Source organism: Fundulus heteroclitus, chromosome 15 (genome assembly GCF_011125445.2).
Source record: "Fundulus heteroclitus isolate FHET01 chromosome 15, MU-UCD_Fhet_4.1, whole genome shotgun sequence".
In the NCBI taxonomy this organism is placed as follows: domain Eukaryota; kingdom Metazoa; phylum Chordata; class Actinopteri; order Cyprinodontiformes; family Fundulidae; genus Fundulus; species Fundulus heteroclitus.
Window position 1 is genome coordinate 9584635 of NC_046375.1, and position 22924 is coordinate 9607558.

At 39.7% G+C, this 22924-nt stretch overlaps 1 protein-coding gene across 1 annotated transcript in view; it reads right to left on the reverse strand.

Moving 5' to 3' along the window:
* Window positions 1–22924, reverse strand: part of LOC105929540 (protein eva-1 homolog A) — a 119090-nt gene that overhangs the window by 69048 nt on the left and 27118 nt on the right. The window contains exon 2 of the mRNA XM_036147334.1: window positions 840–1063. Coding sequence (XP_036003227.1) covers window positions 840–1063 — 224 coding nt within the window. The remainder of the gene's footprint in view (window positions 1–839; window positions 1064–22924) is intronic.

Here is a 22924-nt window from a genome sequence, read left to right on the forward strand (position 1 = left end):
AAAATTAACCTGCTTTTAACTGGAATAAAAATTGTCCTTTTCAACATTAACATACACAAAAGAATATTGTACAGAAACAAATTATTATATATTTTTCAACTGTGTGGATGTAACTTGTGAAAATGTTGTGTACAATATGTATATTCTTTTAGGTCAACAAGGCAGTTTATTTTTATAAACAGACAATAATGGCAGCAATCCTGCAGTCAGTAACAGGTAGTACGATGGGATTCCTCGGTTATGTTGATGTGGGTGGCACATCAGCGAGTCAATGTTTCACTTCCATACAAAGCAGCCTCTGTGTCTGTGCATTCATGTCTAACTTGTCTATAATAGAAATGGAGGCTGTTTTGACTCTAAAAGGCAGGGCTATCCAGCAATGAAGCTAACAACTGAATGAATGCCGAACAGAATGTGTTTGTGTCTGTGTTGCAAAGCGAGGCTTCTAGTCCCACCGCATACCTAATTTGGGAAAGGATGCTGAAGCGAAAACGCCATGAAATCGCATTGTGTCACGGGAATACACAAGCCCCTTTCCTATTTAAATTGGGTAATTTGCCGGAAAACATCCCAACAAAGCATTACATAATCAGTGGTCCCTACAAAAATTAACCCTTGGCCAATTTCACCGCCTTATGGGACACGATCTGCCACAGGAATTCGGAGTTCGGAGTTTGTTTATGTGTTAAAAGGGCACGAAGAGGAGAGGCATTGCCATAGGGGGAATTAGATTCTGACTGTGAAGCACAGGAGTCACTTGAACAGAGCAAAATAGCAAAACACTAGATTAAAAAATGAACAAGGACATTACAAATTATGACCTTCTACTGGTTATTTACCTGTAGTGCAGTGGACACTGAACAATATCGATCATCCTCCTGGGAACGATGGGAGCTCAGGAGTGCCTGGTAGGTCTGAGGACACTGTTGAGGATCATAGGGACCTTTCCTACCGTAGAAAGCTGATTGGACGGTTATGGTGGTACGAGGCGGACAGCGAACAGACAGGAAGTCTCCGTCACAGGCCTGCTCCGTGTAGTTCCTCAACACTTTGGCCAGGTAGCCTTTAAAACAGAATGGAAGCAGCACGGTCACGGTTTTAATGGGATCTCCTCAACTTCAAATTTAAATAACCAAGCCGTTAACAAAAAAGGAAAAGGCTTATATGGAATCATTTATTCTACAGAAAATAGAGAAATCTTCCTAGAAAAGGTGTTCTTATTTTCTGGTCATATTTTATTAGCTAATTTTATTTTAATTGAGTGATGTCAGTCTTGTAAATAACCTGTATAAATAAAGGTGTTTTTTTTAAATCAAACACCACTTGCTACCTGAAAATGTATATATACCTTTGTAGCTATTTCACATTTTGTCACCTAGATTAGGGCTGTACGATTATTTCAACCATAATTGTGGTTTAGTTTTGACTTTTCCCTCCATTAACCAGAAGCAACAAAAATGGCCTGTATATAAGGATGTTTGTAAGCTATTTCAAAAAAGAAATTATACTTTTTCTTAATCAGAAAATTATTATTATTCAAGAGAATAGCTTTTAATTGAGTTGGAAATCAATCCAACCAACAAATAAGTCTTTATATTAAACCGATTGACCTGTACTTAATGCTATGATTCCTGAAAGTAAAAAAGTATGATTATATAAACTCTAAATCAAATATTGAAATTAGATTTTCACATTGCTGCAACTCTCTTACTTTCCATTTGGAGGCAAACCCGCTTTAAACATATTGCCAACACCTACAAGACGTGTCTTGTAGGTGGTATCCATTGATTGTTACATAGCCAAAAATTGCAGACCTCTGCGATTTGACAATTGCATCTTTTAAAATTGTGATTATATTTCAAATGCAATCAATTGTCCAATTGTGGAAAAGTAGCACATCACATCACCATGAATCACAATAAAACATGGTGGCGGCAGCATCATGCTGGGGGGATACTTTTCTTTTGTAAGTACAGGGAAAGCTGGTTTATGTTATTGGGGAGGTGGATGAACATACAGAGATAAAAAAAATATTACAGGCTGCAAAAAACTTAGAATTGAGTGGCTATTCAACTACAAAAAGGACAACAAACCTAAACATACAGCTTGAGCTACCACTGGAATAGTTTAGATCAAATCATATCTGCATGTTAGAATGACCCAGTCAAAGTTAACACCTAGATCTGATTTTTAATTTGTGGAAGGCTTGGAAAGGGATTTTCAAAGACCAATCTGCATCAAGTTTGACTGAGTTGAGCTAAAAGGGGGTAAAATGTTCATTCTCCAGAGGTCCGAAGTAGAGACATGCCCAAAAGAGTGTGCAGTTGTAAAGGCAACAAAATTATGTTTTACTTATTTATCTATTTATTAAACCTTTATTTAACCAGGAAAGTCACCACTGAGATTAGCAATCTCTTTTTTAAGAGAGACCTGGCATAAAAAATAAAAACAGTTACAAAACATTAGATGTAAAAAATCTAAATAGCATCCACAAAGACTAATACATCCATCCATCCATCCATTTTCCAAACCGCTTTATCCCTCATGGGGTCGCGGGGGTTGCTGGTGCCTATCTCCAGCGTTCACTGGGCGAGAGGCGGGGTACACCCTGGAGAGGTCGCCAGTCAAGACTAATACAAGAAATTGTAAAATGTTACATCAGACAGAAATAAAAACACTGACAATTTAAAGTGTTCAGCTCTTAGACCATGAATCTAGCTTAAAAAATTGCAAGGCTTTTTGCAGAGTGCTCCATATTGTGGGAGCTAGTTATGCAAAAGCCCGTTTTCTAAGTTCAGTGTGAACATTCAGAACAGAGAACAAGTACTGGTAATGCAAATAATGTTGCTTGGTGCTCTTTTGTTTTATCATTTCACACAATTAGATTAGAAGAAGACCAAGAATTGCCTTATTTATAAAATTAGGCCAATGATGGAGCCTGCAGGTAGTCAAAGAAGGATATCCAACTCAAGTCAGTTTGTTACAAACCTTAGTGCAGAATGATACACTTTATCAATCTTGTGGAGACACTGGGCATATGTCTTACAAGATACTGACTCCTTGGGACTGAAAATATATTTACAATCCTCCCTTTAGGTTTTTCTTTGTAAAATCCGAAGACTCTTGTATCTGATATGCACTTCTTGTTGTAAAGATTGTAAAGACAGAAATGTGAAAATTTTTCTACAGTTAATGTTCTAGTAAGGTAGATTAGAATGATATAAATAATCACTAAGCAACAAATACAGTTTTTTTAACTGAGCTAGGACTTCCTTTTATTGTAAGTGAAAACACATTTACACATGTACTTAGATAAATTCCCAACGTGAACACAGTGTAATTCAATTATCCCTATTTGCTCAGCAGTAGAAAAGACGAAAGAACAGACAGAAACAGTGCACCCAAACACACACAATTGGACACTTAAACACACACGCACACACACACACACACACACATACACATTGGCCCCTTATCACCATGGCCACAGTTAAAAGGAGGAAGGAAAGCAGGACAGACATTTAAGGGCTTTGAAAGGTCAGCCTCTCTCTAAATAGAGATGCTTTTTAAAAAGCCATTTCACAAACAAACAGATTTCCACGTAATGAAAATGGAAAATAAAAGAAGTGGACATGCAGTCAACCTTCATTTAGAAATCATTTGAATACCTGCCATCTTACCAAGCGCTCAACTCCCCTCAAAGACAGTGCCTACCCACCTTTCTTAGGCATAAGATTTGTAATACATGTGTATTAGATGTTTAATGCACCTATGTAGTTGATGCAAATTAACATGAAAGTTAGCTCTTTGGTCTACTACTTACAAGCTGTCTGAGTGGCCCTCATGTGGGTTTGACATTTCATCAAGACATCATTTCTCAAATTGTGATTGTTTTAATTATCCCCTCCGCCACAATCTCCATCTCCCACGACCACACACACACACCCCCTGTCTGCTTCGCTTGCCACATTCCACACTGAGTGAGAGGGAACTTGGCATTCCCCCTGGCAGCAAGACCACACACACACACACACACACACACACACACACACACACACACACACACACACACACACACATAAAGAAACAAAACGTCAACACAAACAATGTGGTCGGGCCAAACCTGTTTGGCTCTTGAAAACGGGACCTTTGGTGATGGTGTAACCGTATCGCATTATCCAAAGCTGGTTCCTGGCAGAGCCCCCATCGTGCTATAACAGACCGTTTGTGTAACCAAGGAAACAGACGGGGTTAGGAAGGCGGTGAAACAGACTTGGCTTAAGATAGCTTAGAGAAATTGCCATTTGGAGGTTTCTTCAAATAGATGTCCTTGTGCAACAGTTTCTTCACTATAAACACTGCGATGCGCCTTACTCCACCCTACAAAGGTGGCAGGGAGGAACGAAAATCCAAACAGATTATCTCACACGGACCCTCAGGTGCTTTCTTGAGAATCCAAGTCGTCTCTTTCTCCCTCTTGTTTCTTTGGGAGCAACCCTATTGTTCCCCTTCCCTTCTACCTGTTGAATGAGGTCTTCTTTAAAGGCCAACAAATCAGGCAGCTGTGAGGACAGCCCAGCCAATGACAGGTGTCCCTCAAAAGCAGACAAACTTAACAATGCTGGAGGAACACCCAGGCATCTTTCGTCCTCCTGTTCCCTTCCCCTTCTCTTTTCATGTGGCTCCAAACTACTTTTTTAACTAGATCCTTGCCCTTTACCCCTGACAAAAGCCGCCGCGCTATTTTGTCTACCGGTTTGTTTGCTCGGCCATTAAAAGACAGGAAGCTGCGGTTGAGATGCCGCACTTGTACAAACAGGTCACTTTTGTCTGGGACCTTTATTGAAATGAGCGTGTTTAATCTCAACACAGGCACCACTTGGGTCTATTATAAACAGAGGCGCATTAAGCTGCACCTGCCTTTTGTATTTCAGGCCCAACCGATCTTTTCTTTTGATGCAATTAAACCTGTCAGTCGGGTGTTTAGCTCACAGACCTTATAGCTAGACTTTTAGCTTCTCATTTGTGGTCATATGAGGACTCTTAAATCTGACCCGTCGAGGGAAGGGGTCAGGTATGATGGAGATTAGTCACAAGTTCCTGTGTTGTGTCAACAAGACGGGGAAGGACGCTGCTGTGAGAAAAATCACTGCTCGCAGCGTTAACCCCCCCTTTAACCTGTTCTGCAATGTTACTTGTCTCGCCTTTCAGGTCATTTGGGCTCTGACTAATTCCTTTTGTGGTCCAAGAAGTTCAGATGCTTCGTCTTTGCCCATAATGCGTTTGACAGGTACTCACAAAAGAAAAAAACGTGTGGTTAGACTACACTATTGGCTCGGGTGGAGAGTCAATGAGCTAGTCTTCTGTTTGAAAAATGCAGCCTCTTCCTATTGGCTAGTCCCTCACCGCATTAACAATAGCAGCGGCTTTAGGTATAACCGGCACGTTCTTACAGTGTTAGTTTGGCACAGAATCTAAAGTACTTAGTCCTTTAACTCAGTTCAATGTAAAGTAGAGCTTCTTGCGACCAGCTGGAATGAATAACTTTGCTGAATGTTAACAGATTAAATCTTAACATTACGGCACAAAAGTGGATGTTTACATTTGAGTTTAGAGATATTCAAGAGGCTGCAGAAACTCGGATACAGTCCCAGTTCAGTGCCTTGCAACAGCAATAGTGCCCCTTGAACCTTTTTGAATTTTGTCACAGTACGGTCTCAGACCTAAGCGTATTTCAGTATGAGTTTGTGTGACAGACCAAAACAAAGCACTATATAATTGTGAAGTGGAATTCAATTCAATTAAATTTTATTTATATAGCGGCAATTCATGAAACATGTCATCTCAAGGCACTTTACAAAGTCAAATTCCATCATATTATACAGATTGGGCCAGATTGGGTCAAATTATACAGAAATTGACTGATCCATGATCTTCAAAAGAATTTTAACAAATAATAATCTGAAAAGTGTGGCATGCATTTGTATTCAGGCCACACTTTTTTTTTTTATGGAAGTAAATCATTAGTCACAAGCTTAAATCTGTGAACCAAACGCTGATCCAGATGTCTGGTGAAACTAAAATTTTACTTTTAGGCCCAAATACAAAATGCTGCTAGAGGAGGAAAAATAACACAATCCCCACTTTGAAACATGGCAGTGGCAACATCATTCTGTGGGATACTTCAGCAGGAACAGGAAAGCTTGTCAGAGTCAAATGGGTGGAGCTAAATACGGGACAACACTGGGAGATTTTAACCTTTTAGCAGCAGGACAAAGACCTTAAACATGTCACCATAGTTATAGGGGAATGGTTTAGAAAGCACACAAGAGGTGGAGTAACCAAGAGAGAGTCCAGGCCTAAATTAAACTGATCTTGGTAGTTTCTAGGTATGTAAAATCGTTAGCCATACCTAACAAGACTTGCAGCGTTAATCCAAGAAAAATATGTTAGTGCAAAGGTTTGACTCAGGGTTGGAATACATTTGCATGCCATATTTCCAATATATTTATTTAAAAAATATTTTCAAAACATGTATCCTTTTCCACTTCACAGTTGTGTACTATTTGGTCCAGGTTAGCTTCTTAAAAGTTCCAACAAAATACATGAAAGTTTAGGGCTATAATGTGACAACATGTATAGAAGTTCAAGGGGCATGAATACTTTTGCAAGACGCAACATATCATTAACTAAACTTCAAGACGTATAAAACCAAAGAAATCCCAGTGCTTTTGTGAGAGTAGCAGGAAAATCAAAGTCTACATTACGTACCATTTTTCCACATTTAGGCATTTACAGCTTTATGAATTTATTGGGATTATTTTAAGCAAATTATAGCCATTAGGATCCAAGACGCTGTGCTGCAGGCTTTCTGGGAGAGGAGGAATTCCCTTCAAGTGGTAATTTATAGGAAGAGTTATGTGCGGCCTGTGTCAAAGACACAAGCCACACTCTGTACTTGTAGAGAGTGCAGGGATGAAATGTAAAGAATATACCACCCGATAAAGAAGGGAAATGGTTCATACAGGCATGTAGAGGAACACCTAATAACCAAGTTTAGAATCCCTAAAACACGACGATGGGATGCTCCAACTCGAAGGAAAAACATCTGTAGAGATACAGATAAGGACAAATATTTTTAAAAATAGAAACTATGTACTTGCAAGATATGGCCAAGGTCTGAATGCCCCAGCTTTAACTTTAAGCCTCGAAGTAATCACTTTTCTCAATTTAGAGGCCCTGACAAAACCTGAACATGCTGTAGCATCAAAACATTACTTCCACCTAGCAGACCACAGCTTAATAGATTAATTAGGATGAGGTCTGATATAATTACCACAATGATAACATGATGTCAAATGATTGTGACAAGTTACTGTTTCTGCACAGATGCCAAGTACAGTGCTCACTGTAAAGCGCTTCAGGTTGGAGTCTTAAAAAAAAAAAAATGCATTCCTAAAATACACGACATTCTTCTCCTCACAATAAATTAGTCTTGCTCTTATAGTCACGCCTTGGATTAGCCTACTTTCTAGTTAATCACACTATGGGGCAAAGAAAGAGTGTGGGGGGATTCAACAAAATGGATACTTCATTTGGAGCCCTTTTAAGATACGTGTGTGGTGAAGTCCACTAGGATTTTGATGATGAATTTAAATGTGCTTGTGAAATGTTCATCCTAGGCGATGCTTTCAAAGATCTGATTGAACCAAGTAACGTTTTAAATTGGGGAAAATAACCTGGAATATGTTAAAAGATTGTAATTGAAGAGAAAATTTGTTAAGATTTACAATCAATTAAAGCTTCATTCCTCATATCAACATTTTATGATGACACGGCTTTCACAGCTGATGTTAAAACTAGTAGGAAAAAGATACGGCCTGTTTTATCTGATCCAGAATTGAATTTGAGTCTTGTGAAATCAAACGTCCAACTCCACTCCTCAGCGGCTAGTGTTCTGCGGGTTTCAGATGTGTCCCTCTTCCAGCACAAACCCGGAACAGAAGTAGAATAGCAACGCAAAGCTGGCAAGATTACATTGGAAGACCATATAAAGAATTGCCTGAATGCTATGGTTCCCTCAGAGGGTCATGAAGATCAACCACAGCTGAAGGGCAGAATAGAAAACCAGAGTGCCCAGAGTCAAGAGTATTGTCCTTGGGGGAAGGAAGCATTTATATTCTGTGGACCAGAAGGGGATATGTCGAGATTTGTGGGATGAAAGGTTCTTGAATGAAAAGGAGGATCTTATTTTTAACTCTCAGTCCAAGATAAAAGTTTATCTAAGTTATATTCTTTGACCTTTGTAGACAGGTGCACGCAAAAAAGGAGATTTTAAATCACAAAGTTATTTTGGTTCAATTAAAAAAAAAACGTTATTAATCCATCCATTATCTATGCACGCTTATCCCTCATGGGGTTGCGAGGGGTGCTGTTGCCTATCTCCAGCTATCAATGGGCGAGAGGCGAGGTCAGGTCGCCTGTCTATCACAGGGCAACATAGAGACAAACAGGATAAACAACCATTCACGCACACACTCACACCTAAGGAGAATTTAGAGAGGCCAATTAACTGTCATGTTTTTTGACTGTGGGAGGAAGCCGGAGTACCCGGAGAGAACCCACGCATGCACAGGGAGAACATGCAAACTCCATGCAGAAAGACCCTGGGTTGGATTTGAACCCTGAACCTTCTTGCTGCAAGGCAACACTACCCACTGTGCCATAATAGAAAAATAATTATGCCACAACTGGAATATGCAGCAAGAAGGTGATTATCTTCAGAAAGTCAGATCGATTTGCGTATTTTTTAGTGCTACACATGCAATCAATGAAAATTGTAAATCTATTTTTGGGCCTGTGTCTGTTGTCATTAGGTTTTTGTTTAAATTGCCCATTGAAGATGTTAACTGCTTTAACTAAAAGAACAAACAACAGAGCATTTGTGCGAAACACTCATGCAACTGCACAGTCATCTGTATTGTCTGTAAATGGACTGCTGTCTGACGTTTTCACTCGGAAATGAGTGTATTAGCTGCTAAGGACGCTTTAAACCTCTTAGGGAGTGTTGTTGGTCAGTGCAATCAACTGATTTCAGAAAAAGAAAATAAACTCGGAGAGATAATGTATTGTGTCTGCGAGTTATGTGCAATTTGTGTCCATTCTAAGCCAATGTCTGTCTCATAAAAAATGTCATTATTGTAACACATAATAAAGACTCTTGATTCCTGAACTCAAGAGTTAGAAATCTCTTCCCATGGTATTTTATAGCCAGAGGCAGGAAGTTTGGGAACCGCTTGTTCAAATGTAACTGTATTAAGGATTATTGTTTGCAGAGACCCACCTTTGCAGCTAATATAGGGGTAACATTAAAACTTATTTCAATTGGACACAAGGCATGCATCTAAACAGAGCTTCAGTTTCAGTTAAAACCTTTAGTTTGATGTCGGGAGATTTATCCACACAGTCACACTCAGAGTTTGCACATATAATTTTGTGGTTTGAAATCCAAAAGCAAGCAAAGTGCAAGGCAAGAAGTTAATTATAATTTTTGAGAGTACCCATGTAAGTAGGCCAGAAATAGCGTACCAGTATCTTCAGAATATGATCTGTTTTGCTTAAATGGCGGAGGTCGAGCAGTGAGACCATAGCTTGGGCACCTGGAATCATTAAAACCAGAGACGCAAACACCGCTGTAGCACAATCATATGCTCCCCTTGTGCCAACACAGACAGCCAAGCATACACTCTCATAAATAACCCGAGCTTAAACAGAAGCATTCAAACATCAACCAACTCTGCATAAATCACTTCTAAACTCACCTCTGCCCCCGGATTTCCTCAAAACAGCTCTTTTTTCATGATGTATGAGTCTAGATGCAAGGCCTAAACTGGATTGCGAGTTTTTTGTTTCAAATTTGTTAGAAGGCCATGATGAGAAAGATCTGGCAGTGAAAGTAAAAAAATAAAGTAGGTTCAAGATCTAATAGTATGGCAATATGATTAAAAATCCAACAATAAAAACACTTTTACATGATCTTAGAAAAGAAATAATGATAGGTGAATAGGTTTAACAGATTAGATAAGGAAACCCCACATAAAGTTAAATCAAGATCTTGCAGAAGACAAAAAAGACCCTTCTTATTCATAAACTCATTTCGTCAATGGAATTGCAAAGACTAGGGTATGATTCATTTTTTTCAATCATTGTTCAATTATGATACCAGTTTACTGAGTTTTACTTGCCATGAATATGGTAGCTAACCAACCCAGGGTGGTGACTGAGCTACTGTCCAAAGTGGAAGACTTTAAGATGTCTTTCTGGGTGAATTTGCCCCTTTGCCAATTTGTACTTCCTTTTTGCGACTATGGAATATCCTTTCATCTATTCCTATTTCCCTTTAATACCTATGAAAAGTCATTTTTGTATCCATGTTGTACCATCTTTAACTTTTGTTGCAGATAAATACATAAGTTTTCCTTTTCTTAATCTTTTTTCCTCTCTTAGATAAATATTGTAATACATTTTTTAGAAAAATTATCATGGAGAGGCTCTGTACTAAAAATTATTATGTATAATTTAATGACATGTCATATCATAATCTGAATTTATGTTCATCCTGGTTCTGATCCAAAACATTGAACTGTTTGGGACATGAACTAGTGGAAGAGGGCACCGTGCCATAACCGAGAACTTGATTATTGACTGTCTCATGAACACTTTATATGTCCAGATGGGGTTGAAGGTGGTTAAAAACAAAAAAGGTGCAACACAGTCAGCAAAGGACATATTTTAACCCAAAGTCAATAATCATCATAAAAGCCTGTGTTTTCCATCATAAACACTAGCCCAATCCTGAAGAACAATAAGAAAACTTCCACTTTAGTGTCTGTTGCCTAAACTCTCCCTGAGGCGTGAATAGGTATAAAACATCTGTTGGCTTACAGATGTCATCACAGCTTGACAGTGACTGCAAAGTATCCCTTAAGCACTGGTCCCACCCAAGCCCTCTAATGACCTCTTTTAGCACAAGGCTTTCCTGGTGACCTCTGAGGGCCAAAGGGTAACCAGGAGAGGGGAGATATTGCTCTTTCTGTGCATGTGTGTTCTGGGTTGCTTCTCATTGGTGGGCGGCGGATACAGAGATGAAGGGGTGAATAGTAAGGGGCAGAAAGGTTTCGGGAACACCCCTGCTGATGAGGGCTGTGTCCATGTCCAGACGCTCACAGACAGAGTCGGATGGAGGGAAACACACACAGAGATTGAGAGAAGGGCCAGGAGGAGGACACATATGTCATTTTAATGGTCACTTTTATTGCCTGGGAGAAGTGGGTGGAGGCCAGACTGTCCGTTATTAACTGGAGCTAGAGCTTTTATTGCCGCAAAGTGAACGACAGATGGAGTCTTCCCCAATCTTTCAAAATGCATCATATTTCAGAGTCAAAGCAGGACAGATTTGTGATAAAAAAAACATTATCCTGGACCTGTTTGGATTTTGCAGCTCTGTGTAGGAGGTTGAACATTTAATAATGTGTTTTAAGTCTTTGCCTTTTCTTCCAATCACAGTCTACAAAATGTACAAAATGTGCTTTCAAGCAAACCTTTCGGTAGGAAGACAACAATTTCATTGATTTCAATTTTAATGACTGAGGGGAAAAGTGATGTCAATCCATTCATCCGCCCTCTCTTTCATCCATAGTCTACACCCACTTATCCCAGAAGTATTGCGTGGGAGCTGATGCCTAGGGAAGGTACACCTTGGACAGGTTGCCATTACATCATAAGGCAATATACAGGCCGACAATACAAACAGCCATGCACGCATGTACTAACTCCGAAAGACAATTTAAAGGGAGCTGTTAAAGTAATATGCATATTGCTTGATAGTTAGGGTGAAGTCTTAGCACCCAGGGGCTGCCCCCATACACACAAAGAAAATGGAAACTCCACGCAGAAAGCCACAGGCTGAGATTTGAACCTAGGACCTTCTTCCTGCAAGCCAACAGAGCTAACAACATGCCTTCTGATAATCTGGAGTATAAACAATATTTAACAGAAGGGACTCTATCTTAGAATGAAATGTACTTATCCACAGTGAAATTTACTTATTCAAGTGATCCATGGCTCCTGCACCACCCACCCCGTTCCATTACTACTGAGGCTTGAACGGGCCAACAGCGAGACAGCTTGCCTCTAGCAAATTTCAAAAATGTGCAGAAAGGATGAGAGAAATATTTTCTTCAGAAAAAAGTGAGGCGGGAGGGCATTGGAACGCGTCAGCTTTTCAAAGGGAATTAACAAGCTTATCTCAGAGGTTGTTCTTTGACTTTGAATAGAGTCACTCTTGAGAAACAAAGTGTAAAGCGGGGGGTGCAGCATGTCCAACGGGACATAGGAGGAAGCTCTCGTTCTGTTTAAAGCAAACTCAGAATGATCTACAGCTCAAAAATGCAGCTAAATACAAAACAATTAATCTTTCTTCCATCTTACAGCATTTGAGGGAGAGTTAGCCTTTAGTTTGTAATGGGGGTCTTCTCTTGTACTTTTATATTTAAATCGATAAAATTTATTACATAAAAACAAAATATCCCTTGAGTATGTCTTACTAATCTCAACAGTAGTAAAACAGAGCTATGTCAACATTTTACTCAGTTAAGCAGTTATAACCTCTAAAATGAAATATTGTAAATTCTACAAAGTTGACAAGAAGTTGTTTAAAATATATCGCTCTGATGTTTTTTCATTAAACATGTTAACAGTCTGTCATAAAGTCAAAAACTGTTGCCGAAAGAATAATAACAAACTGAAATTTTAGCCTCTATTTTATCCCGTTTTTTTTTTGTTAATTTGCTAACGTTGACCAGCAGATAGGCTACACAACTGCAAACATTTGTGATCATCTTTCTCTTTCCCACAATCTATCCAAGGAATGCTCAAACATCCTGTTTGCAAACACAAAGCATCGTAGTCCTGCAGAGGTAGCCGCTACCTGCAATTGCAGGACCCAACTTGTACCAATGATTTAACTTCCAAAGAATGAAGATGTTTTTTTAATATAACCTGCCAAAATGCAATTGTGCTAAGATTGAAAGTTTTGGGAGGTAGCCCAAAAAAACACAATCCTTCAATGACCCAGGACACATTCATGCCCACGCTGCAAAAAGAACATTGGAAATGCAACCTGCTCCGATATGCCTCCTGAAGCTAGTCTTAAAGCCAATTTATCTAGATAAATTGGCAGGCTAAGTGTAAAAACATTGTTATTCTACTTGTTTATTTTAACTTGTTAACATTCGCAAGCAATGCATTTAATTCAAGAGAAAAAAAACTCAATCTAGGGAGAAGACTGAGAATTAATGCTTTAGTAAATAATTACTCCTTTCAACATGTCATACATGTAACCAATCAAGTCAATAGAAAGAGGCATACTATGTCCATTTGGGACTTTGCTTAATAAAGTACACAAATCAACATTTTCTTCCCAAACCTATATGCATTGATACACATCAGAATGGCTCCACAGGACAAAAGCACTGATAGGTCAGGTCAAATCTGAATTCATAAGTGGAAGATGTATATATTGATTTCCCCAGGGGAAGATGAGACAATCAGAAGAAATACTGAGCAGCAACCAGGAGACCTAACAAACTAGAACCATGTCCAGAGCAAGCCTAGTTGTAAGTCTAGTGTACCTGCAATGGGCTACATTGGTAAATCACCACTAGACAGACTTTTCACTTCATGAACAAAAAAATCTACCACCATTCAAGTAGAACTGAAATTTCTACTCCAGTTCTGAAAAGCACCTTAATGCACTCAGAATACTTTATCAGTGATCTGGCCACTGGTTGCAAAAAAACATAGCAACAGTGACTGGAAGCAGCTGAAGGTCTCAGTGCTAAGCATACAATCAGTCTGTGTTTCTGATGATGGCGTACTGGTACTATCCTTTTGTAACTTTAAAACATTATTTAGAGGAGAGTGACTGTCCTCAGAACTCCAAGTTAGGTTTCTCCGAAGATGTTGTTTTAAAGTGTATGGTTGTTGCACAGAAAACCAAAAAAATGCTATATAATCTGTTGGTCAATCAACACAGATAAGGAGAATAAACAAATTGCTAACTAATTGCAGATGCATAACACGTCCAACACTCAGCCATGGACCGCTTTTTCTTTTGAAAAGTCCATCTTTATACAGAATTTCAGGATGTTTCATTATCTGTGTGCAAAAAGTATTGAGTGACTGTAAAAACAGTCTACAACTTTACCTCCATATTTACCTTTGTGAATCTCACTCACTTTTTCTGCTTCTAAAATCTTCAAAGAAAGCAAAAAAAAAACAAAAAAAAAAAAACTTGCACCATACTTTTCTTTGTTGCGGTCACACATCCATTGAACATATTCCTGTCAGAAGGGTCTCGTTTTTCAAGAAAACAACCTGGTTTCTGTTTACACCTATTGTGTGTAATATGTTAGCTACATAATATATGGTCTGCCTTTTTGAAGACTCCCTTTTAGTTAAGTGTGCCTTAATGGGCTCTTTTTGTGTGTGTCAGTAAACTGCATTTTAGATAACCCATGAGCTCCGAAAAAATGGATGTTTAATATGTTCAAGAGATTTTTTGGGGATTTTTTTGTTCTAAAAAATTGCATGTTAAGCAGTCGAGGCTATCTGGATTTGTGTGGCAACATAATCATGATGTAAATTTCGAAGAAATTTGTTTAAACTAGGTAAAACAAGAAAGAAGTCTTGTCTGTCTGTAATAGCTTCCTCCTCTCCTACCTGAGATGTCCAGACGGGCTGCTTAGCTACACATTAGCTGTGCTTTGGAAAGAAGGTTGCTGAAGTGTGCTGTAATGCATACAGTCAGCCCAACACAGTTGGGGGGCTACACAATGCCTCCTTGTTCAGACTGGCCCTTCTGCTTCTCCATCTCTCTTTCAGTTTGCCTCAAGGAGTTTAATCAAAGTAGAACTGCTTTGTTCCCCCTTGCTTCATTAAAAACATTGAGATAAATACGGTGGAAAGACTTGAGCGATAAGATAACAGTCAATGTTAGATGAAGGCGCACACGTCGACGTCTAAACCCAAACATAAATCAGCTCTCAGGAAACGTTGTGAGAAATAAATAGGAGGAGGAGGGGCATCAAAGCATGGCTGACATTCTGAAAAGGGCAGAAATAGGTATGTGCACGGGTTTTTGCATGTGCTTGTATGCTAGTCATTGGATCTGATTCGAGTTTCATTCCTTAACTATAGGGGAGCCGAACCTAAGCTAATCACTGGCTGTGTACACACCAACCGAGTTGTCTGAACACATTATTTCTGCTTAATTACACCTCAGATCTATCCTTAAAATGATTACTACAAGTTTTGTTATTGCAGCTGCAGACGTCACAATTTGCCTATTTCAACTTTGTGCTCTCGGGATGAAGGCAACTAATGATTGCTGAGAACATGAAAAACGAGATTGTGTTCTTTGCTAATCTTTCAATTGTTGACTAAACAGGAGCAGCCAAGATGTGAAGATAGTTTCTCAGCGCAAGAGGCGATCTCTACTCAAGAATACTCCTCACGTGTTTCCCAGTGTTTTCTTTGGCGCGTCGAGCTGCCTCCGCTTCACACAGAAGAGGGCAAGTGCAAACATACACCTGTGATGTATATGTACATTTTTGTAGGTAAGCGGTTAAAGAATCACACTCAATCTCCACTCTCCATAATAACAGTCATTACTAAAAAAGAATCCATCCAACTCAACACCTGGCTGGGCAGTTTGGGTGGTTTCGTGTATTGGAAGCAGTCTATGCAAAATAATGATTATCACATTAAGGCCTAGCTTTTGGGACACTCATCTGCTGGTAATAAGAGTTGATTTAGAAACCAGTGGGATGACAGTAAGACCTCCTTCTCAGCATATTTTAGTAATTTAAGAAGCAACCCAGATTAGCCCAAAATGAGACACTGTTGACACCAAAATTGACACCTACTCTTACTCAAATATAGAGTTTTTTCACTTTACAGTCAACAAAGTGATCACAGTGCATCACCTTATACTATATTGTTGTTGTGCTAAACATTGGTTTTGTTGATTTGGTCCATGGGAAATTCTCAAAGTTATATAACCTAAGACTAATGGAGTCCTGAAAACAAAAAGCTTGGCATCAAAAATTCAATGACCTTCAGGTCTGTCTAAAAGGTCTTGGCTGGACCACAATTCTAGTTAAGATAACCTCAGCTCTCAGATTTTGGAGTGCCACAGAGCTCCGAAATATTTTCTGTGACCATTTTTCAATCCCTCATAAATGGGAATGAAAAAAAAAACATTTGAGTTGAACATCCTATTTTGGTAATTTAGAAATAATACATATATAGGGCTTACTTTAAATACTGATTATTGTCATTGGTAGTGAGTCTTGAATGTAAACATGTCTTTTATTCAAAGGAATGATTGCATGTTTTAGAAAAATTATTTAAAAACAAAAATATTTGTACAGTGATAGATTGTTGCTATTTTGGTTAAAGAGGGTGTCTTAGAAAAAAAGTAAAATCTGTTTTTCCTATGTTGTCTAAACTAAAGTATATTTCAAGTTCTCCCTCGTCTACTTCTGATTTCCCTCGTCACAAGGAAGTCTCTTGTGAAGTCCCCTACACCAGAGATCCAGAGAGCCAAGTTCAGACTCATAGTGAACCATCACAAAGCCTTGCCTGAGTGGGTTGATCACCGGACTGGATTCTGTACATTGTGTTTTACTTAGCATTAAACACTATGGTACGTTCAATAAATAAATACATGAATTCATGCATGATGCAATACTTGTGCTCATTGTTAATTAGCATTTTTCTATTGTTGTGGTCCTATAAGTGATTGAAAGTTGGAAACTACCAACACATCCTAAAAAGCCGGGCTGTAACTAGTGATCTTCAGCCAAAACAACAGCTTTCTGCAGACATTTCCCTGTCACCCAATTCCATTGCTGGAAGTATGGGAACTGCGTGATCAGTGACTTTGGGAACCGACTTGGGTCCGATTTCACCATGCAAGGACCGCTTTTCAGTTGTGTCATGTTGGTTGTGGTGTTAAAAGAAGGCAGGCCCAGGTGGTTCAAGGAATTTAAATGTATCCTAGCCTTTTCACTTTTCCTTCCTAGACTAAAGTAAAGATTATAATAAATATGAGGTCGTAAATGCTTTGAGACTCAGATAAACCCATGAGAAATATTGGATTCTTATTTGGTTCAAATAATATTTTGGACACACTACCTCTCTGTGAAACTCCCTTTTATCCTGTAGAGTATCTATAGGGTAGAATAGTAGCACTGGACTTTTTATCTTTGTTTTTCACAAGATCTTAGTTTGGCTGATAATACATTTATTCTTAAATTCACTGACATTGGGTATTTTGATTTTTCTAATAACCTGTCAAAGTTTTGATTAATCATAGTGTTGATTCTGAATAAATGCCAGTCCTAAGAAATCCCTATAGGAATCTCTTAATGCTTCTTTTTTATCTTTGAGATTGATTTTGAGATTAAGGGACTGGTTTGATTTATTTATTTTTTTGATGGAGTGTGAAAATGATAACTATGAAGTATATTAATGCAGTTTAATCATCTAGACCCTACTAAAAAGGACAAAAAACAGTCAAACCCAAAAATGATTTTATGCTTGTGCTCTCCTTTTTTATCACTTTTTTACATGACCCCTATTAATATGGTCCTTCACAAGAAACAACAGCTAAGTTTATCTCACATCTCTTAATAAACAACTCAACAAGAACCAAACTGTACCGAGAGTTCTGGTGAATCGAACCCAACAAGTTAGAACAGATTAAACAGATTTGACTAAACAAGTATTATAAACTAACCGCACTGATTTTCACCTGCATAAAAGAAAATGCTGGATTAAGCCAACCTAAACAGTTAAATCCCTTTTCCAAGTTGCTTTTCAACTTTTGTGCAGCTTTGTTTCCATTCATTTACTTGCCACAGTTGGTAACACTTACTTAATCGAGCTAATTTTAGAAACTTGGATGAAGTCTAATTTCATATTTACAGCATAAAGCCTTTGGTGAAATGTACACATTTATCTTGTCTAAAACTAATGATGGAATAAATTAATCAAGTTTGAGTAATTCAATGCATTTCTACAATTAAACGCAGGACATAATTACTCATATAACTTATTCCAAACATCTTTCATGTATAACTTAAAAACTTCAATTGGTATTTACACAATTTCCTAACTTTTAATTGCAAACTTCATTACGAAGTGAATAATTTCTATGATAAACTGATATGCATTCATGATGGAAAAGTACACACGATCTCTCACGGGGTTTAAATCTAACCTCAAGTGTACTAAAGAGCACACCACATGTGCTAAATGTTAAAATGGTACATTAGACTTCAAACTTAAAATTTATTTGCATAGCCACCAGTAAACATGTAAAAAGCCTCTAAATTTCAACAAAGTACACACATTAAGTGAGAATAAAAACGATGCTTTATGGTGACAGGTTCATGCACGATTGTTCTTGGTGTGGGACCGAGATATTACTAAGGTAATTATTGTGAATCACTCTAAATCCTTTAAACCATAACAGTGTTTAGCCCAGAATTAATATTATAATAACTCAAACTATCGGCACTCAAAATATTTTGAAAACTGTTTCAACCCCAGCATTTTCCTTAGCACAAAATCATCCAATCCTCCTTTTCAATTATATATTATGCATACTGTATATATATATATATAGATCCATCCATCCATTTTATGACCCGCTTAATCCCTCATGGGGGTCGCGGGGGTTGCTGGTGCCTATCTCCAGCGTTCACCGGGCGAGAGGCGGGGTACACACCTGGACAGGGTTGCCAGTCTGTCGCAGTATATATATATATTATATATATATAGATATATATATATATATATTGTATGCAATTATGAGCATTACAGATTTTTAGTAACCAACATATTTTTCTCCCTGCTGTATTGTTTGCTATCCTAACAAAGGCTCCTGACACAGGTATAACATCTTTAGTGTGAAGGTTTTGCACTATTTGGTGTTTAATAATTTATGTTCAAAATGTGAACATCACTCTCGCCACACAATGGCGGAGGAACATCATCAAGTATTTTTAATGGCTTGCCTGGTGAGGGGAGTTCCATTCCAAACATGGTGCCTAAAGAACGGCCATCAAATTCAACAATTTCAGATTGGCACATCACTATCTCATGCGATATGCTGCTTATACTTTTCCTTCCTTGACATTTGCTAATATGATTGTCCAGACGCCTCTTTGACAGAATGAAAAATACAGTTTGCATTAAAACTGCTATCTAAATGTCTCCCTTAAGTCAACATGTGCAATTTACAGTGATATCCATTTATAAGAGGGAATAGATTTGGTTTTTTCCAGCCAATGGTCAAAATCCTTTTTTGTTGCAGTCAAAGCACTGACGGCTTCCACATAGCAGTTGCATTAATGTAACATACTTGGAATACTGCCAGCCCAGTGCGGTTGTGGTTGGGTTAACATGAGGTCAGTATGGCCTTTTCTTCTAATTCTGGGATGACCAAATCCCGCAGGTGCCCGCAGGCCACATGTCGTAGATAAGCTGCCGCTGCTTGTATGAGGACCCTCCACTCACCCTCCAGGGCCCACACATGTTACCACCACCCTAATAAATCACCATAATCTCACCACAGGAATTCTGTACAAGCACAAATAAAGTGAGGGGAACTCTTAAACTCTATCTCATTCATAAGGGAGAGCACTGTGTTCTCGAAGAACTCCAGCAGACGCCTCCAAGACCATCCAAAGGCTGTCCACGCCCTGTCTGATTTTTTAAAAAGCAGCGGTGTTGTCTTCATCCGGTTTCATTGAGGAAAAGGTAATTAGTGTTTCTGTTCCTAAAGTTGATTTACTAAAAGGGAAAAACAGGGAGCTTCATACTTTTCAAACATCCTAACATAAATCACTTTGCAGCTGTTTCCACTACGTCTCTGCTCATTGCTGCATGATGGTGGGATAACTTAATTTCCTCATGCTGAACCTGAAATGAGAGCGGCTTCCTGTTGTAAACACTCATCTCTCGTCAGTAACACCACTTTGTTGTTCCTCCAGCATGATGTCAAGCTGTGCTCTATGTGTTTGTATATATGTGCTTATTGTATCCTAAGGGAGGAACTTACAAATCTTTCATCGCTGTCATGTTTGTGCCAGGCCAGACTTCCTTCTTGAAATAACACACACACACACGCCCAGAGCCTGCCTCTGGTGGAGACAGAAGTTGTCTATTACGTCCTGAGCTGTCTGCATTTAAATTGTGTGTAGTACTATATGTTTCCATTCATCTTTTTAATCAAACAAATTAAGATACATTTTAATAACTGAAATGTTGACTACTCAAGACCTTGGCAATAAAATTGTCATTTTAAGTTGTTTATTGCCTAAAGGAATAAACTGTATTTGATTCACAGTAAACTACTGTTATTAATTTAAAATACATAACTATTTAATGCTAGGAAGTAGAAAATGCACATGGCTTTAAAAAAGCGTTTGTCGCCTTAGAGATTTTAAAGGAATGAACTAATATGGCAAGACCATGCAGAACATTAATAACTAAAGAAATCACCCAAGCACAAAATGTAACAAAAAACACGGGTAGGTCATAACATAAGTGGATTCTGAGCAACATTTTAAAGCTCATAACATACCATAAATACACCTGAAATCTGTCTACAGAGTTCTGGGACGGACTTAAAACGCCAAGTTTAGAAAGGATCTTCCTTTGGACCACGACTTTACTCTTGTGAGCTCATTCCTCTATTCACCTCTTTGAGAACCCTGTTCAAAGAAACGGCTCTTTAAAGCGCCTCCTATTCAATTCTTAAAGAAAAGCAAGCCTCACGCCGGGCCTTCGCTGTCCGCCCAGCCCCTGCCTGCTACGTGGTAGACAAAACAAGTGGAGGCAGGATTTGTTTAGACAGAGCTCACCTGGCACACACGCAAACACAGAAACAGTGATCAGGCAAGCTCCAGGGAGGAGTAGAGGCAGCGGGGAGGAGGAGGAGGAGGAGAAGGAGGGGTGGCGCTGGCTGGGAGTCGACAGAGGTGAGATAATGAGTGTTTGAAGGGGGGAAGGGGCTCAAGGAGCAGAGCAAGGGGGTTCAACGTGCTACCCCTACCCACGGCTGCTAAAAATGTAAAGCAGATAAAGGCTTGAATGGGAAGAAGATGTGCTCAGCCATAGGTGAAGGGGTTTGTATGTGAGCGAAGGCATTAAAAAAAAAAAGGGTTTTAAAAAAGCCTAATCCAGGACTTGCTTGTGGTGTAACATATAAGGGTGAAATTCCCAGTTCTGTGTGTGTCTTGACTTTATTTTTATATAACTGCACATGAAAAAATAGTCGGCAGATCTATCACTTCGGATGTATTACTAATTTTGTAACAAACTGATTGCAGGACAATAACAACATATTCCTGTATAGGTTATCACAAAGTACAAAATTATCCTTTAAGTAAATAAAGTCTAATTTATTCCTAATGACTCCATAAGTCCATCCATCCGTCGTCTTCCGCTTATCTAGGGTCAGGTCGCGGGGTAGCAGCTTCACTAGGGAGGCCCAGACGTCCCTCTCCCCAGCCACTTGGGCCAGCTCCTCAGGAGGAATCCCAAGGCGTTCCCAGGCCAGCCGGGAGACATAGTCCCTCCAGCGTGTCCTGGGTCTTCCCCTGGGCCTCCTCCCGGTGGGACGTGCCCGGAACACCTCACCAGGGAGGCGTCCAGGAGGCATCCTGACCAGATGCCCAAGCCACCTCAACTGGCTCCTCTCGACGTGGAGGAGCAGCGGCTCTACTCTGAGTCCTCCCCGGATGACTGAGCTCCTCACCCTATCTCTAAGGGAGAGCCCAGACACACTACGGAGAAACTCATTTCAGCCGCTTGTATCCGGGATCTCGTTCTTTCGGTCACGACCCAAAGCTCGGACCATAGATGAGGGTAGGAACGTAGATCGACCGGTAAATTGGAGAGCTTGCCTTTGGCTCAGCTCTCTCTTCACCACAACGGATCGGTACAGCGCCGCTTCACAGCAGACGCTGCACCAATCCGCCAGTCGATCTCCCGCTCCATCTTCCCCTCATTCGTGAACAAGACCCCAAGATACTTGAACTCCTCCACTAGGGGCAGCACATCCTCCCCAACCCAGAGAAGGCACTCTACCCTTTTCCGGTTCAAGACAATGGTCTCAGATTTGGAGGCACTGATTCTCATCCCGGCCGCTTCGCACTCGGTTGTGAACCGCTCCAGTGAGAGCTGTAGATCACGCCCTGATGAAGCCAATAGGACCACGTCATCCGCGAATAGCAGAGACGCAATCCTAAGGCCACCAAAACGGATCCCCTCAACACCTTGGCTGCGCCTAGAGATTCTGTCATAAAAAAGTTTAAACAGAATCGGTGACAAAGCCTTGGCGGAGTCCAACTCTCACCGGAAACGAGTCCGACTTACTGCCGGCAATGCGGACCAGACTCTGACACCGGTCGTACAGAGACCTGACAGCCCTTATTAAAGGGCCCGGTACTCCATACTCACAGAGTACCCCCCACAGGACCCCTTGAGGGACACGGTCGAATGCCTTCTCCAGATCAACAAAGTACATGTGGACTGGTTGGGCAAACTCCCATGCCCCCTCCAGAATCCTGCTGAGGGTATAGAGCTGGTCCAGTGTTCCACGGCCAGGACGAAAACCACACTGCTCTTCCTGAATCTGAGATTCGACTATCCGACAGACCCTCCCTGAATCCATAAGTCTCCTGTATGTATTTAGAAATGATGGTAATGCTTTTCTGGGGTGAATAATGCCATATCTATGACAAAATATTCGATTTTCCTGAATAGAAACGATACACCACAATGACCA